This window comes from Gorilla gorilla, chromosome 15 (assembly GCF_029281585.2).
Source record: "Gorilla gorilla gorilla isolate KB3781 chromosome 15, NHGRI_mGorGor1-v2.1_pri, whole genome shotgun sequence".
Taxonomy (NCBI): Eukaryota; Metazoa; Chordata; class Mammalia; order Primates; family Hominidae; genus Gorilla; species Gorilla gorilla.
In genome coordinates, this window is record NC_073239.2 from 17,304,893 (window position 1) to 17,323,907 (window position 19,015).

A 19,015-nucleotide genomic window follows, 5' to 3' on the forward strand; every position below is an offset into this window, starting at 1 on the left:
AACTGTTCTCAGACTTCTACATGTATTATTTAATTACCACAACAGCTCTACAAGAAGGGTGGTACTGTTATTCCCATCTTACAAAAACGACAATGAAGCACAGAGAAATAATTAAACCAAAGCCTAGAGCTCATAAGCAGTGACTCTTTTATGCTATAATACCCATGTTGTTTCATTTCACATACTATCATTAATATATCTTGGTCACCCAAGAAATATGTATTGAACACCACAGGAAAACACATTTGGAGTCCTAAATGGATATCTTCCCTTCTTCATGAACTTTGAGAAGAACAAGACAAACTACTGAAGAAGTCTTGCAGTGTGGCAGTAAATATTTTGTATTCTACACACTACATTACCTATTGCTTAGAAAGCATTCCCTAAGGTCAATCACTTTCATGGATGTTATAAAAAAATAAGTCACCTCCTTAGGAAAAGCACGAAAGTGCTACGGGCATGGATATGGAAGAGAGATGTGTTTTTACAGACTGTGTAGACTGAAGATAGCCAGAAATTCTTTGACACCTCTCCTGATAAAAGGTGAGGTTTATGTACCTTCCCATTGAATTTGGGTGGGCCTATTAATAGAAATTACACTGTGAAAGGAGACCTGATGATATGACTTAAAAATATCATATCTTGGCCGGGTGCAGTGGCTCATGCCTATAATCCCAGCACTTTGGGAGGCAGAGGTGGGCAGATCATGAGGTCAGGAGTTCGAGACCAGCCTGGCTAACATGGTGAAACCCCGTCTCCACTAAAAATACAAAAATTAGGCGGGCATGGTGGCGTGCACCTGTAATCCCAGCTACTCGGGAGTCTGAGGCAGGAGAATTGCTTGAACCCAGGAGGCAGAGGTTGCAGTGAGCCGAGATCGTGCCACTGCACCCCAGCCTGGGCGACAGAGCTAGACTCTATCTCAAAAACAAACAAACAAACAAACAAAAAAACCATCATATATATTTAAAGTAACACATCAAGGGCCAGGCACGGTGGCTCATGCCTATAATCCCCACACTTTGAAAGGCCAAGATGGGCAGATCACTAGAGGTCAGGAGTTTGAGACCAGCCTGGCCAACAAGGTAAAACTCCACCTCTACTAAAAATACAAAAAAAAAAATAATAATAAGCCAGGAGTGGTGGCACATGCCTGTAGTCCCAGCTACTCGGGAGGCTGAGGCAGGAGAATGGCGTGAACCCGGGAGGCGGAGCTTGTGGTAAGCCAAGATCGCACCATTGTACTCCAGCCTGGGCATCGCAGCAAGACTTCATCTCACCCCCAAAAAAAAAAAAAAAAAAAAAAAAAGCAACACATCAAGCTTCTAGGTCCTACCATTTCATTTGTTTCCATTATTAAATTTGGGAAAATGGTATATCAGTCATGAAAAACATCATGCCAACATCCAGACTGAACTTAAATTATACTATATGCAGCAAGAATATAAATTTAACACTTCACTGGTACTATCAACTCAATATTCTACTCTGAAGAAGTGCCAATGGCATAATTCATTGAATTTCAGTAATATAAACTACTTGCTAGTTAAATACAAGAAGCGAATGTAAAATATTTTAGGAATTTATAATAATTTTAAACTAACGAATGAAATCCTGTGAACAACACACACAACTAGGGTACTACTCAGTTTCCTATCCTTCCTTTAAAAATCTAAAGAAAATACCTTTTCTTTGAAATGTTAAACATTACTCATCAAAATTCTATAATCAACCATATACTTTTTTTATTCAAAAGATACACTCGAAAATATTTCTTTCACCTCAATCACTTTTATATGCAAGTTTTACTTTAATACCTTTCATTCTAACCTAAAAAGAAGGGCCCATTCCTAGGTATACTGGCTGAAAAACCCTGAAGTTATACTGTAATTCTTCCATTTTGTCAGGTTTAGTCTCTTGCATACCCTGAGCAGTCCCAAAGGGCCAAAGGTCCATAACAAATAACAACTTTTTAATTGTGAACTGAATCCAAATCATGACTGAAGTATAGAACTTGGCAGTGAATGAGCCAAGCACTACCCAGCATCCTGATCTCAAAAAAGCATTAGTACTCTCTACCAGTTTCCAAATATATAAAGTAGATTCTCATTATTTGTGCTAGTTTTGTTCCATAAAGTCACTATACATCGTAAATTAGCAAATACTAGATCACTGCTCCTAAGGGTAATACAGGGTTAGCTTCCTGCTACAGCCTCTGGTCACAACAATTTTATCAACCAATCAATATATAACCTTGTTTTTTTGTGTGCTTCTGTTTAAAGATACTTTAATATATATTGTTAATTTATTGACATTGAACTCACAGCCAAAAGCACTGTAATTCATGCCTAAACAAAGTTAATCTAACACATGTATTTTCTCCGTAACACATATCACAGCATTCTTGTGCTTAAAAACACTACATAGCAGTTCAGCACTATGCTTAGGGGGCATTTTAAACAGCTAAATCACCAGCAAAAAGCATAAAAATGTAAAAAATGAGGCACTAAATATACTGTAAAAAGGACACCTGTTTACAGAATGAGAGCTGAAACAAGAAAGCAGAGTGTCACCTTGTTTGACCTCAGCTGGGAACATGCACATTGGGCAACTCAAATTTTTAATCATTCTGAATATGTCCATGAATGGCTACAAAAGCTTTGCATGTACTGATCTGATTTACAAATAAATTTTAGCTAGTAAATCAATTCACAAATACAGATTCTATAAATAATGAGGAACAACTGTAATAACTATAATTAAGAGCCTAAAGGAACCTGAAAGTCTGTTACATTTTATTACCCTTTATGATAAAAAAAAAAATTACGTGCCATGGCACTATTTGAAAATCTAGAGTCTTCAGATATCTCAAGGGTCTTCAGTGTACTTAGGCATTTAGGCAACAGCATGTACACACACACACTCCTCACTCCAATATATAAAGGCACTGAACATATTTGTACATATATTCAACAAACATGTACTGAACAGTTACCACGCGTCTCGTAGCTTTAGGCACTGGGAATACAGAAGTGAAGAAAATAATTTTCTCTCAGAGCTTGTATTTAACGTAAGGAAGATAAAAGAAAGAAAAGCAATCAATCAGAGGACAATAAGAGCTATGAGGCAAAATAAGGGGATAAAGAGTAGCAGGTATTATTTTAGTTAGAGTAGCCTGGGAAGGATTCTTTGAGGTAACATTTGAACCCAGGCCTAATAAAATGAAGAACTGAGCCATTCAAATATATAAGGAAACATCATTCCAGGCAGAAGGAACAAGCACAAAAGACCCTGAGGTCAATGTGCTAAAGAGCATCAAAAAGGCCAGTGCTGGATGGAGGGTACTGAGAGGAAAAAGAACATGAATAAGCTAAAATTAAGGAGGTGGCCAAGGGTCCAATCCTGTACTGTCTTGTAGGCCAAGATATAAAAGCTGTGGGTTGAGTGTGATATAAAGGCACTCAGGGATTTTGAGCACGAGAGTGACCATACTCACAATTCACATTTTAAGGGTCATCCTGCATGTTGCAGAGAAAACACAGTGCAGGAGAAAGGGCGGAAAGAAGGAGACTACCCATAAGGCTACTATAATAAGCCAGGTATTAACTGTTGATGACTTGGACTAGACTAATATGGAAGATGGTAAAAAGTGGTCAGATTCAGGCTATAAAAAAGCTGACAGGATTTAATGACAGAATAAATAGGAGATATAAAAGCAAGAGAGAAGTCAAAAACGGCTTGAGGTGCCATCCTAAGTAACTAAGTAAAGGACACTGCCATTTACTAAGACAAGGAACACCTGGGCAGAAGCAACTTGCACAGAACAGAAAAATCAGTTTTACATATATCAGAGATGGAATTAATGGGCAGTTTAATCAACAGTGTCCATTCAGATTCCCTGCCAGTATTAGGAAGTTTAAGGCAATAATTTGCTGACTACTTACTAGGAGCTAAAGAGGATTCTGTTAACTAGCTTGGAAATTCCAACATCACTCACAATATTTTCTCTGTTGAAAAAAAGTGTTTCCAGATCAAATACCTTTCTTAAAAATAAGTTGATGAAATACAATCTAATCATAAATTGAGAACTTTCAATAATCACTATAGCTAACTATGTAACATATATCTCTAAAGCTATTTTACTTGCTGTTCAATGGAGTTAACATAATTTTTATTACCTGTGGAGTTTCATTTCATTTTCTTGATATAATTCAGTCATTACTTTAAGTTTCTGTTGAAGCTTCTGATTCTCATTTTCAAAATGTGTGTTTTCTGACTGCAAAGATGCTTGTTCAGTCTGAAGATTTTTAATATGTTCTATATAAAAATTTTAAGTCATAATTAAAGGAGTAAACATTTTGAGTTGCATATTAACATTTCAGAAAGATAAAAATTACCAAAAATAATAAATTATTAATAAACTAAACTCTTTTCAATAACAGAAAATCTATAAGGGATTTTGTTTACCTAAATGCTTTTATTGTTATTAGTTGATTGACACATAAAACTTGTACATATTTATGTGGTACAGTGTGATATTTCAATATAGGTATTCGATGTGTAATAATCCTATCAGGGTAATTAGCATATCCATCACCTCTAACATTTGTCATTTCTGTATGTTATGAACATTCAAAATCCTCTCTTCTAGCTATTCAAAAATAACAATATGACAAATAAAGTAGATCTAAGAAAAAGAAATATAAATATACCGTAAGTTAACTAGCCACTCTACAGTGCTATAGAACATTAGAAATCGTTCCACCTATCTAGTTATAATTTTGTATCTGCTAACTAACCTCTCCCTAACCCCCTACCCTCTATACTTCCCACCCTCATATTACTATTACTATTCCACTCTCTACTTGTATGAGATCAACTTTTTTAGCTCCCATATATAAGTGAGAACATGAGCCATTTCTCTTTCTCGTGTGGCTTATTTCACTTAAAATAGGCTCACTCATGTTGCCACAAAACAGGATCCCATTATTTTTTGATGGCTGAATAGTGCTCCATTGAGTGCATTAATATCTTAATTAAGGAACTATATAAATTGTTTTAATTTTGGCCGGGCATGGTGGCTCACGCCTGTACATCTCAGCACTTTGGAAGGCCGAAGTGGGTGGATCACTTGAGGCCAGGAGTTCAAGACCAGCCTGGCCAACATGGCAAAACCCTGTCTCTACTTAAAATACAAAAATTAGTCAGGCGTGGTGGGGCGTGCCTGTAATCCCAGCTACTTGGGAGGCTGAGGAAGGAGAATTGCTTGAACCTGGGAGGCAGAGCGTGCAGTGAGCCAAGATCACGCCACTGCACTCCAGCCTGGATGACAAAGGGAGACCCTGTCTCCAAAAAAAAAAAAAAAAAATTCTTTTAACTTTTGTTATTATTTATAGGATTCCCAACACCTTCAACATTCTAATTCTAGCATCTAATTTTCAATTTTAGAGCTAAACGCCACTAAAGTTCTCAGGAAGGTTTTGGAGATAAGAGTTTTAAAGGGAGATATTGTAGTTCAACATTCCCTGTAAAACTATTTCCAGGTGATGAATAATGCCTGTTTTTATCTAGTAAAAACTTTCTCTCTTAATAATAGTTAAATTCTACCTAGCCCTCCCTTTTAAGCTAAAATTTTGACATATAAGTCAAGCCAGAAATCTAGATCTTCTCATAACAAATGCCCAAACATACTCCTAGTTTAAAACAGATCAAGACCAGAGAGAAAAATACCAACTTTAAGCATTGTTTCAACCGCTAAGCCATCTTTTAAAAAATCTATAAAATAAAAATGAATCATTCTAAATAATTATGAATGCTTTATAATTTATGCATCAATTTTTTAAAAAACCTTGTTTCTCTTCTAACATAATTACCTCAACTCTGAGCTCCTCTAAAATTGAAGTACCAACTCTGAACATCTCTAACATTAAGGTACCAAGATAATAACCTCAACTCCTCTAAGATGAAGGAAAGCATCATCTCCTGTAACGTGTATATGAATCACCACCACAAATCTTAAAAGACAAAACTCACTTTGCCTAAAGAGGGAAGTTTTGGAAACAGTATTAACAAGCATGAAAATTTCAGTAATTACATGTAATGGTATTTAATTATTCTAAAACCCTCATGATATGGTTTGGCTTTGTGTCCCCATCCAACTTTCATGTTGAATTGTAATTCCCAATGTTAGAGGTGGGGCCAGATGGGAGGTGATTGGACCAAGGGGGTGGTTTCTAATGGTTTATCACCATCCTCCTAGTGCTGTCTCCCCCTAGATGATAGAGTTCTCATGAGATCTGGTTGTTTTGAAGTGTGTAACACCTCCCCCTTCACTCTCTTCCTCCTGCTCCCACCATGTAAGACGTGCTAGCTTCCCCTTCACCTTCCACCATGACTGTAAATTTCCTGACACCTCCCCAGAAGCAGAAGCCTGTACAGCCTGCAAAACCATGAGCCAGTTAAACCTCTTTTCTTTACAAACTTCTCAGTTTCAGGTAGTTCTTTACAGCAATGTGAGAACGGACTAATATAACCCATTAAACATACAAACCAAAAGAACAGTTTACATAAATACCTAAACATTAAATGATTAAATGTATAGGAAATTGTACGTAACTATCTTTCCACAGAAATTTTTTAATCTACATCAGAAAAAAAAAATTCATTGACCTAGGCTTTAAGCCACTGCCAAGAACAATCACGTAAAGAAATTAACATTGGGTATTATCTCTATTAAAATTTAATCATCCCTATTGTAAAACAAACAAGAAAACTACAACCCAACACTTAATTATTTAATATATTTATGTACTTTTTTTTTTTTTTTTTTTTCGAGACAAAGTCTCGCTTGGTTGCCTAGGCTGGAGTGCAGTGGTGCAACCTTGGCTCACTGCAACCTCCACTTCCCAGGTTCAAGCGATTCTCGTGCCTCAGCCTCCCAAGCAGCTGGGATTACAGGCATGTGCCACCACGCCCGACTAATTTTTGTATTTTTAGTAGAGACAGGGTTTCACCATGTTGACCAAGGTGGTCTTGAACTCCCCAGCTCAAGTGATCCACCCACGTTGGCCTCCCAAAGTGCTGGGATTATAGGCGTGAGCCACCGCGCCTGGCCATATTTTTGTACTTCTACTGTGTTTCAAATTGTAACATAAAGACCACTGTAAATGATTACCAGAAAAGGAAGAAACAGTTTACAGGAAAATCTTCATGCTATGAATAAAACATCAATTACAGAAATTTATCTTTCATGATCCATTAAAAAAACAAAGTTAGATTTGAAAGAAGAGTACAAGCAGACATAGGTCTCCAAGTATTAGTCTAAGAAAGAAACAAAGATTTGCCAGGAAACTGTATTAAGGAGTGGGATAACTGGTGAGCAAATTTCCTTGCCACTCTGGCACTTTCTACACACATTTTTTGAAATACAGCTTCCATGAAGGTAAGCTATCTTTTCCTTCTGTATATCTCCCATGGTTTTTAGTACAATGCTTTACATATAGCAACATTCTCTTAAACTAATACTAATGTTTCTTGAAATCCAAAAATAATCCAATTACTATAATCATGTGAGTAGGGATATAATTTTTTAATAACCTCTATCTTTGGTGGTTCAATCTTTTAAAACAGTATTATAAATGCAGTTCACTTACTGTAGAAGTTTTTGAAAATACAGATAAGTAAAAATATAAAAATCTGCCCATAATCCCATATTCAGAGATAATCATTGTTGACATTTGAGTATGTCCTTCCAGTCTTTTCTGATGCAAACGCATATGGTAAATCTTTATATTTTTTATTTTTACAAAATGAGATGCTATTTATCTCTCAACTTTAAAAATTTTCAAACATATTGACAGAACTTGTTTACTTTTTGAAAATACAAACACTATCAGCAAAATAAACATAAATGTTTTCAATTAAAACAAAACCTTCATTTCTACAGGTCTAACATCACTCTCGTATGTACTAATATACTACGTATGTACATTAAAGGAACGAATCATACTGCAAATAGTACCACTATTGAAGATCAATTTTTCAATTAACAAAGACTTTAAACATTAAGTTTCAATTTGCTACTTTTTAACATCTAAAACCATTCAAACACATAACACTGTAATTCGAAGATAAATACGGTTTTACATGTTTTTTAAAAAATTTCCTTATTTTAACTTCACATAAATACAGAGGAAATCGATATGCCTTTAGCAACAACGACAACAAAAACCAGGACTAATGTTTCACAAATACCCAACAAGAACAAAAGTTAAAAAAAAATAAAATTGGATCTTCCCAAAGTTAATTCAATTAATTTTTACCATTCTCTGCAAAGAGATGTACTTACTTAGAAAAACATTAAAAGTATGTATGTCAATGACCAACCTGTAAGCTCTTCCTTTGTTTTATCAACTTCAGATAACTGAATATAAATTTGGTTTCTTTCTCCTTCTAAGGTTTTTAAAGAAGCATTTAACTTTAAAGAAGGGAAGAAGGAAAAAAGTAACATTAATCAGTTATACAAAAAAAAAAAAAAAGACCGTAAAACCTCACTATGACACCCCTAACACTTTTTAAGCGATTTTATCGTTTTGATGAAATTATCACCTGGAATACAGAAACCAATAATGCAGCTTCCGTCTTAAAAAAACCAGCAAAGTCGTCAATGCTTGTAAGTCTCAGAACAAGGGATAGGGAAAAGTAGTGAATGCTTTTCACTGGCTGCTTAAGAAAGTGACTATTTTCATTCTATTTACTTTCAACAAAAGTTTTTATTAAAGCAGCCTTCAAACTACATTACCAAGACTTCACATAGATCAGCAAAAATGAGGATACCACACTACTAGGGTGGAAAAGAGAAGGAATAAACCAGAAAAAAAGGAATCTAGTATTTACTTAAAATAGGATATAGGGCAGAAGGGGTAAGAAAATACTGAGACTAGAAGAAAAAGAATGCACTGAGGGAACTACAAGATAAAATACAGGAAACATTTTAAATATAGTCTTATCTGAAAAATGAGTACAGAACTTGGAATTTTTTATTTTGATAAATTCCAAAAATTATATGAATTTCTAAAGCTAATAATTGAAAGGAAAAAGCAATTGATGAAAATTCTGATAATTTGTAAATATATTTATATGGGAACAATAAAATGGACTTTTTAAACATTTACTGGGACATGAGTAATCCACGTTCTTTTTCTTCCTCCTTATTCTTTTTAAGTATCTAATAGCACAAACCTTAGCAGCATGAATCAGTTTCTTCAAAGCTCCTTTTGGAGGATTATCTGCAGTGAAAACCAAAAGCACAACAATGATTTGGGAAAATAGTACAATACGACAATAGACATCAAAATGATTTTATCAGTTCACTAAACCAGAAACTTATAATCCCTCTTCTTGCTACAATAAAGAATTTGGTATAAAGCAGAATGGCCTTGGACCTGCTCCCAGGAAGCTAAACAATAAAAGCACTGAAGTGTCATACCATTTAACAAGGTTCTTCAGCTCTAACTCCAAGAACAGAGTTATAAGAAGGATTCGATATTCATCTAAATATAGACCACAATCATTAACTATTCTTGGATTCTTACAGCATTCAAAATATGAGTAAAATTATAACCCAAGTTAAAATAACATTAAACAAGCATGAGTTTTCTCAGAGAAAGGATTATTTTATATATAATAAAGTAGAAATGAAAAAGTACAAACAGAACTTTATATACTTATTTTAGGGATGTAATTTTTTCCAACATATTAATGTTGTCACGAAAAAAATTTTTAATCACACTTTTTCCTCCATAATAAATTTGTTAATTATGCAGGGGGCTAGGTAAGAGAACAGAAAAATGACATAAAAGTCTGAAGAACTGCCACTGGGGTAAAATGAGAGAGGGGTACATGGGACCTCTGTACTAGTTTTAGAACTTCCTATGATGCCATATTTCAAAATAAAAAGGTTTTTTTTAGGTCAAAGGAATTGGTGTGAGAATACATTAAGGGGCTATAGTGAAACTAAATTTGGCCACTTTTGCCAACTTCAGAGCACAACCGTCAATGGCAATAATAATTTGAATGGCTAACATTAAAAGTACTGTAACCATCTGAACCTCTGACAAAAGCAAAAGAAGTATCCTGAAGTATTTACAGAACACTTGTTTTTCAAACTAGTCATTCATCCATTTGATTAGCTTACAGTACAGGGAAAAACAGGCATTGAAATGATTATGATGTAATTTTGAAAATGGCTATAATAAAGATATGTATAATACACAAAAAAAAGGGAGGAGGCTGTAAGTGTGTCTGAGCAGCTGGAGAAAGACTTACTGAAAAGGCAGTGCTCCAGCTGAAGCTAAAAACTATAAGGGATGGTGAGAAAGGACAGTGTGTCGCAGACAGACAGAATGTGCCAAAGTAAAAGCATATAAAGAACATGGTGCACACAGGGAACGAAAAGGAAATAGAAGAGCTAGTCACCATTTTAGCAAAAGGAGATGAGTCATGACTTAATACCTAAGTAAGCACCATTTTCCGATTCACTGTTCATTTCTAATTCCAAGTTATCATCATCCGTTATGTCTTCTCCAAGCATAGCAGCCCAATCTTTCATCTTTAACAAGCGTTCAGTCAGAGTCTTGACATTGAACAAAGGGGAAAAATAGAGAGGGTAATGCCTTATGCTAACAGCTTTACAACTTGTGAATGTACAGTTATAGTTTAAAAATCAGTCCACATAAATAACAACACAAGAGCTCTTATTTTCCACCTCTTATTAAGATATTGTAAAGTCTTGAGAAATGGTAACATTTATTGACTATTAAACTCTGCAAGTAAAAACCAAAACTAGTTATTCCCAAATCAAATATAGTACATATTAATATTATGCAACTAAAAAGTAGCAAAATATTTTTGTATATGACATTTCTCACATGCCACAAATAACAGTGCCCTAATTAACATGAGAGTAAATTCTGTGTGACACCAAACACATCTGCAGTGAGATACATAATGTATAAAAAGATCGTAGATTTTTAGTTGATTTATTCAAGGAAACAATTAGCTGAGATAAAGACATTTATAAAAGAGAATTTGAATGGAACATTAGAGGTTTTCCAAAAGTACTTTTTGAATTTTGCTGAATAAAGAAATATTTTCTAACACTACAGATAATCAAATGACGTGTCATGTATTCCTCTGGAGGGACCCACCTAAAAATAATGCACTGATCTACAATTTTCACCCTTCGATCTCCTCCCTCTCTTCAGAGTTCCAGGCACAAATAACACGGCCTATACCTTTGAGCAGAGCTTGAGGTTAGCATCCCATTCTTGTTATCTTTAAAAGAATCCCAAAGCCTTTAGTACAGGAAGTTTAGAAAAAATAAATAAAACAATATGCCACAGCCAGATGCGGTGGCTCATGCCTGTAATCCCAACACTTTGGGAGGCTAAGGTGGGCGGATCACCTGAGGTCAGGAGTTCCAAGACTAGCCTGGCCAAAATGGTGAAACCCCGTCTTTACTAAAAATACAAAAAAAATTAGCCAGGCATAGTGGCACATGCCTGTAGTCCCAGCTACTCAGGAGGCTGAGGCAGCAGAATCACTTGAACCCACGAGGCAGAGGTTGCAATGAGCCGAGATGGTGCCATTGCACTCCAGCCTAGGTGACAAGATTGAAAGTCCATCTCGTATGTATGTGTGTGTGTGTGTGTGTGTGTGTATATATGTGTGTATATATATATGTATATATGTATATATGTGTGTATATATATGTATATATGTATATATGTGTATATATGTATATATATATGTATATATGTGTGTATATATGTATATGTGTATATATGTGTATATATATGTATATATATGTATATATGTGTATATGTATATATATGTATATATGTGTGTATATATATGTATATATATGTGTGTATATATATGTGTGTGTGTATATATATATATGCCAAATTCTGAATAAAACTCAGAAAGCTGGAATTTTGAAAATATTCTTAGAAGCAACATAACTGGCACAAATGTATCACTTTCTTTATACTTTTTATTATATTTTAAGTTCTAGGATACACGTGCACAATGCGCAGGTTTGTTACATATGTATACATGTGCCATGTTGGTGTGCTGTACCCATTAACTAGTCATTTACATTAGGTATATCTCCTAATGCTATGCCTCCCCCCTGCCCCCACCCCACAACAGGTCCCGGTGTGTGATGTTCCCCTTCCTGTGTCCAAGTGTCCTCATTGTTCAACTCCCACCTATGAGTGAGAACATCACTTTCAATATAACAAGATCCACATCACTGTGTAAATTATAGAACGTTAGTTTTACATATCATTATTTGATACACTAGAGTATCTGTATTTATTAGCATTAAGATTTTTTTAAATGAGTAGGAAAAGAAAAAAATCAAAAAATCCTTTTATTCTTACGACTGGAGTCAAGTTTCAATTAAATTTATTTTTTAAAAGTATTCCTCTCCATTAAAGTACATACACCAGTTAAATTAAAGATATTCAATTAATATATATAACTATACGTCCAATTTCTCAAACTCTTCCAACCTCCTAACAGGAGCAGATAGCATCCTGAAGAGAAATGGTAGAAACCATTATTTTTATTTCTTTATTAAATACCTAGGCTAAAATACAGAGAAGAAAAAAGGACACACAGAATATTCATATAAGTACGTGTGTGTGTATGTGTATGTACATATGACAAATCTGTAAGTCTTCAAGAAACATTTGAAAATCTGGCCAAATATGTTATGAAAATATGTTGTGAAAATAAAAGTTGCTAAAAACTAGCTTTCAAATTTCAGAGTTAGTGTAAAATTCTAGCCAACTTTATCACTAAAACCAGTAGAGCCATTTACCTTGATGTGACTTTCTTTATCATTTAGAACTTGTTCTGCATGTACTTTGGAGTCTTCAAATGTTACTTTCTGTTTATTAAGTTCACTCACTTGTTCTTTCCATACTTCAGCTTCTTGCAAAAGCTGAAAATGAAAATTTTAAAAATGCAACTCATCACACAAGTGAATCATTAAAAGATACCAAGAAGGCATTATGTAGCTACTTAAAAAAGAAAAACATGGCTCCTATTTTCAAAGAACTTTCAAAATGGGGTAGTGTAAAATAACACACACATTCTTCAACTAGTTTATATCATATATTTATATCAAATAAAGGTTTCCTGAGATATACTCTTAGATTTGATCATTTCTTACCATTCCTTATATCCCATATAAAATACCATACCTTACTTGCATTAAAATTTATTTTTTAAATCATTGTGCAATTTTGTACTTAAAATAACTAACCTTTAGAAATACCACCATCCTGGCCAACATGGTGAAACCTCGTCTCTACTAAAACACAAAAATTAGCTGGGCATGGTGGCACGCGCCTGTAGTCCCAGCTACTCGGGAAGTTGAGGCAGGAGAATCGCTTGAACCCAGGAGGCAGAGGTTGCAGTGAGCCGAGATTGCACCACTGCACTCCAGCCTGGCAACAGAGCAAGACTCCGTCTCCAAAAAAAAAAAAAAGAAATACCATTAATCTAGAACAGATCAGATTCTGCACAACAGTATTCTACTATATATACTTTTACAGGAAAGGAAAGCCTTTCTGAACATGACAAAAAGTAAAGATCATTATAAAAGGTAGACTTGACTACATAAAGCTTAAAAGCTTCACAAATCAAATATAACACAAATGACATTTAAAGATAAATAACTAGAAAGGAATTATTTCCTTTTTTTTTTCTTTTTTTTTTTTAGAGGCAGGGAGGGTCTCATTCTGTCATCCAAGCTGGACCACAATCTCAAACTACTGGGCTCAAGATATTCTCTCACCTCACCCTCCCAAGCAACTAGACTACAAGCACATGTCACATACTCTGCTAATTTTTTTATTTTTATTTTTTGTAGAGTCAAGGTCTTACTATGTCACCCAGACTGATCTTGAACTCCTGGCCTCAAGTGATCCTCCCACCTGGACCTTCCAAATCACTGAGATTACAGGTGTGACCCACTGCACCCCACCAAGAAAGGAATTCTCATAATATATGTAGCAAAAGGTTAATAACCTTAGCAAGCAAAGAGCTCTTAGATGTCAATAAGAAAAAATAGGCAAAGAAAAAAGAAGACTGAGCAGGCAATTCACAAAAGAAATGGCTCATATATATGAAAAAGTCTAAATTTATTTAGTCTTTAAAACTCTGTTCTGGCTGACTCTTTTCGGACTCAGCCCGCCTGCACCCAGATGAAATAAACAGCCATGTTGCTCACAAAAAAAAAAAAAAAAAAAAAAAACTCTGTTCTATCAAACAGTAATTATTGGATTTCTCCGCAAAACTAAGGCTTCATTAGCGTATTTCCGAACACATGAAAAACTAATCCTTTTATATATATATATATATATATATATATAACAGAATCAGATGATACAGGTAAAAACAAATGAGAATCCAAGAAAAAATTCACATTTGGTGATTAGGTCATCTCTCATGAGTTAGTAAAGAGACTTAAGTACACAGTATACAGTATTAAAACATTAGAGAAGGAGTGCATTAGAACATGGCATCAGTGAATACAGTTTGTTTCAAGAATTTGGATTACTACAAGGGAGTTAGATGAAAACAGTTGTAAAGAGTAAGACTGATCTAGGTGAAATATTTTCCAAGGTGGAAAAGGCCACTTTTGATCATAACATGGCAAATTTAACACAGGGTTTACCACCACCTTCTACTCAAATCTATTAAAATGGCAGAAAACAGATTTTTTTTTCAAAGGCATAAACCTACAAGGAAAAAAGAGAATAGGAGATGAGACAAAAAATAATTGTAGAAGTAGAAAATGGAAAGAAATGGAAGTGTGATAAAAAGACTCAACCAACTAGAGAGAACTTAAATCTAAGCCTGAAGGTAGGAACACTCAAAAGTAGGCTGATTCGATATACCCTAGAAAGTCTCATGATTTGAAGGCACAAATACCAGGGGTATAAGCAGGACTGGAAAAAAGGAGGACTGGCAAAAGTCTGTATAAAAAGCAGCTGGAAAGCCTCCCATGACATAAATATATACACATTCTTATTCTCATTCTCTCTCATTCATTCTCTATCTCCGTCTCTTTCACACACACAAACACACACACACACACACACGCAAAACCCTACAGGGTCATTCTTTGGAGAGGTGGAACCTGAGACTCTGGGACATCTATCCAGGTGAAGGTGGAAGTAACATACTGAAAACATAAAAGTATTAAGAGGAAACTGACTACTGAACAGTCAGACACCAGCACTCTTTACCTAAGTTGCAAGACTGTTGGCAAACAGGCTTACACCTCCCAAATGGGAAATGTGGAGGACTCATCCCTGTGGAAATGCTCTTCAGATACCAACAACTGAGAATCCTCCAATTAGAAACACCCTAACCTGGCCAGGCGTGGTGGCTCATGCGTGTAATCCCCGCACTTTGGGAGGCCGAGGCAAGCAGATCACTTGAGGTCAAGAGTTCAAGACCAACCTGGCCAACATGATGAAACCCCATCTCTACTAAAAACATAAAAATTAGCCAGATGGTGGTACATGCCTGCAATCCCAGCTACTCGTGAGGCTGAGGCAGGAGAATCACTGAAACCCGGGCAGCAGAGGTTATAGTGAGCTGAGATAGCGCCCTGAACTCCAGACTGGGTGACAAAGTGAGACTCTGTCACAAAAAAAATATATATCCTATAGAAAAGCCCACCAATAGCCGGGCGTGGTGGCTCGCGCTTGTAATCTCAGCACTTTGGGAGGCCGAGGTGAGTGGATCACCTCAGGTCAGGAGTTCAAGACCAGCCTGGCCAACACGGTGAAACTCCGTCTCTATTAAAAATACAAAAAATTAGCCGGGCGTGGTGGCAGACACCTATAATCCCAGCTACTCGGGAGGCTGAGGCAGGAGAATCACTTGAACGCGGGAGGTGGAGGTTGCAGTGAGCCAAGATCAGGCCATTGAACTCCAGCCTGATCAACAAGGCAAGACTCCATCTCAAAAACAAAAAAAAAAACAACAAAAAGAAAAGAAAAGAAAACCCCGCCCGTGCCCAGGCGCGGTGGCTCACACCTGTAATCCCAGCACTTTCGGAGGCCGAGGCGGGTGGATCACGAGGTCAAGAGATGTGTAATGATCTGTAATTTCAGAGAAGGGGAAACAATAAAAAGATATTAAAAGCTTCCAGGAGGAAAAAAGCAGATTTCCAAAAATGTCCAATTATCTGAATAGCTTCCGACTTTTTAAAAGCAATATTGGAAAGTCAAGACAATGGAGTGACAGTGTCAAAATTTTGAGGAAAAAAAAAATGCCAACCCAGAATATATTCAACCAAAATATCAACAAGTATGAGAAACAAGACATTTCCAGGCATGTAAGTTCTAAAAAAATTATCTCCTATACCTCTTCCTCAGAAAGTTAACCAAAATTAACCGCAAAAGGGCTCAGATATGGGAAATAAAAGATCTAACACAGGAGAAAGACAAGAGGAATCTTTAGGATGGGGGTGAAGTGAAATCTTAGGACACAGAACAGAACACACACCTACAGAATAAGTTCTTATGAAACCAAGAGAGGCCAAAGAAAAAACTGCTTCAAGAAAAAAAAAATGCAATTAACAGATTAAACAAAGCATTTGAAGGCATGAATAAGATATCTGTATCTCTAGAAGACAGCATACAGATGAACCAGATAAGTATACAAGAAACAAAACAATTATTAACCCTAAGGAAAATATTGAATAAGACAGAATATGTAATAACAAACCATGAGGCCAGGTGCAGTGGCTCACGCCTGTAATCCCAACACTTTAGGAGGCCAAGGCAGGCGGATCACGAGGTCAAGAGATTGAGACCATCCTGGCCAATATGGTGAAACCCTATCTCTACTAAAAATACAAAAATTAGCTGGGCATGGAGGCGTGCGCCTGTAGTCCCAGCTACTCGGGAGGCTGAGGCAGAAAAACTGCTTGAACCTGGGAGGCAGAGGTCGCAGTGAGCCGAGATCACGCCACTGCACTCCAGCCTGGCAACAGAGTGAGACTCTGTCTAAAAAATAAAAAAAAAAAAGAACAAACCATGTGGCTCTGGTGTGAGTAATATTTGGATAATTATAATAATTTAATCACTGAAAAATTTTCCCACTGAAAAGTTACAATTACATTGGCAAAGGAGAAGAAGAAATATACGTGGGAGTATCTATGTATGTGGGGGAGAGAGGGCAAATGTCACATCCTTATGTGATCTGCCACCAGAATTGCTTCTATCTTTAGACCCCAGATCTATAACTTCAATAATCCTCACTCATATTCTCTGTACCCCTTCGGCCTGGCTTTAAGAAGTTGGCTATGATTACCAAAATGCTAAATGCCCTGGCTTACTTTCCCTGCCCTGGGGTAGAGGGTGCCAAAAGTATACACTTTTGTATACTATACAAAAGAGACAGACACTGAAATATGTACGGGAGACTGTCCTGCTCTCATGCTCTCAAGGAAAAGCCTATACTTGTCCCTAGCATGGGTCAGTCATGAGGATGACAGGAACATCTATAATCACGTATTCACAAGTTGAAGAGTCCCTACGGAGCACAAACCTGTTTCTGGCTTTCCTGAAGTTGAGAATTTTCATTCAAAGCATCTTTTATTGCTATCTTCAGTCGTTCTTCATTCATTTGAAATATCTTGAAGGTCATTTTGGCCTAAGTGAAACAAAAAATGTCAAGTTTGTAACAATTAATTTAATATATAGCTCATCTTTACACATACTCCCTAGAACACAGAATTAAACAAAGACAAAACCATGCCAATATTAACAGCAGAGGCAGCATGGTGTAGCAGAAAAAAGGCTTGTCTAGAATCCAGGTCTAGTCCTGCCTTTCCCACTAACTTGCTACGATGTGACCTTGGACAAACCTCTTGTAACTTTCTATGTACCGTGCAGCAAATTTTGATAACTATTTATTCTGCCTCCCCTACTAAAATTTAAACTTCCTGGGGACTTTTTTGTCTATTAATGTTAAGTGTCAAGCAACCAGTCCTCAATATACAGTAATAGCTCAATAAACACTTGTCCATTGAAAAGATGAACTTTTCTGAAGCACTTCACGTAAAACAAAAAGAATACAAGCTGGGTGTGGTGGCTCATGCCTGTAATCCCAGCACTTTGGGAGGCCGAGGTGGGCCGATCACTTGAGCTCAGGAGTTCAAGATCAGCCTGGCCATCATTGTGAAACCCCACCGCTACTAAAAATACAAAACTCAGCCGGGTGTGGTGGCACATGCCTGTAATCCCAGCTATTCAGGAGGCTAAGGCAGGAGAACTGCTTGAACCCAGGAGGTGGAGGTTGCAGTGAGCCAAGATCGTGCTGCTATACTCCAGCCTGGGCAAAACAGCCATGCTAATTCATTTAGGTATTGTTAAAAAAAAAGAAAAATACATATCTGGGATCCCCTATATCCCAAATCCTACTATTGTATCTTATTTCTTAATTTTAAAAAATTAAACTAAAATTATTTCCAAAAGCAACAGACCTACTAGACTAATTCAACTTACTTCAGCTACTTGTGATTTGAGGGATTTTGACTCATCTTCTAGAGACTGTATCCTTTTTGAAATATCCACCATCTAGAAACACAGTATCAGGCAATTAATATTTACTAAACTCTAGTTTCCAAAATGCCATGTTTATTAGATATACTGTTAACCTAACACTTTAGCTCCATAAGTGACAGCTCAAATTAAGAAACCTTCTCAGTTTATTTAGCCATATGCTAAAAGGGATTTTATATGAACATTACATAACAACAGTATCTCATAACTTTAATATTTCATAACATTTAAGTTATATAGGCTCAAGATAAGTCCACTAACATGTTTTACTAAATAATCTCACATACATCAAGATTTTCATTAAGACAGGTTTTTTCAAAAGAAAAAGTTTTAATGTTAATATACATGTTAAGTAA

At 36.0% G+C, this 19,015-nt stretch overlaps 1 protein-coding gene across 26 annotated transcripts in view; it reads right to left on the reverse strand.

The window, feature by feature from the left end:
* MIA2 (MIA SH3 domain ER export factor 2) overlaps positions 1-19,015 on the reverse strand; it is a 117,485-nt gene that overhangs the window by 38,735 nt on the left and 59,735 nt on the right. For all 26 annotated transcript variants that reach the window (XM_019010070.4, XM_019010068.4, XM_055361976.2 and 23 more), the window contains 7 exons: positions 18,603-18,674; positions 17,644-17,748; positions 12,890-13,012; positions 10,513-10,633; positions 9,241-9,287; positions 8,386-8,476; positions 4,179-4,317 (listed from right to left, as the gene is read on the reverse strand). In XM_019010070.4, the coding sequence (XP_018865615.4) occupies positions 4,179-4,317; positions 8,386-8,476; positions 9,241-9,287; positions 10,513-10,633; positions 12,890-13,012; positions 17,644-17,748; positions 18,603-18,674 (698 nt within the window). The remainder of the gene's footprint in view (positions 1-4,178; positions 4,318-8,385; positions 8,477-9,240; positions 9,288-10,512; positions 10,634-12,889; positions 13,013-17,643; positions 17,749-18,602; positions 18,675-19,015) is intronic.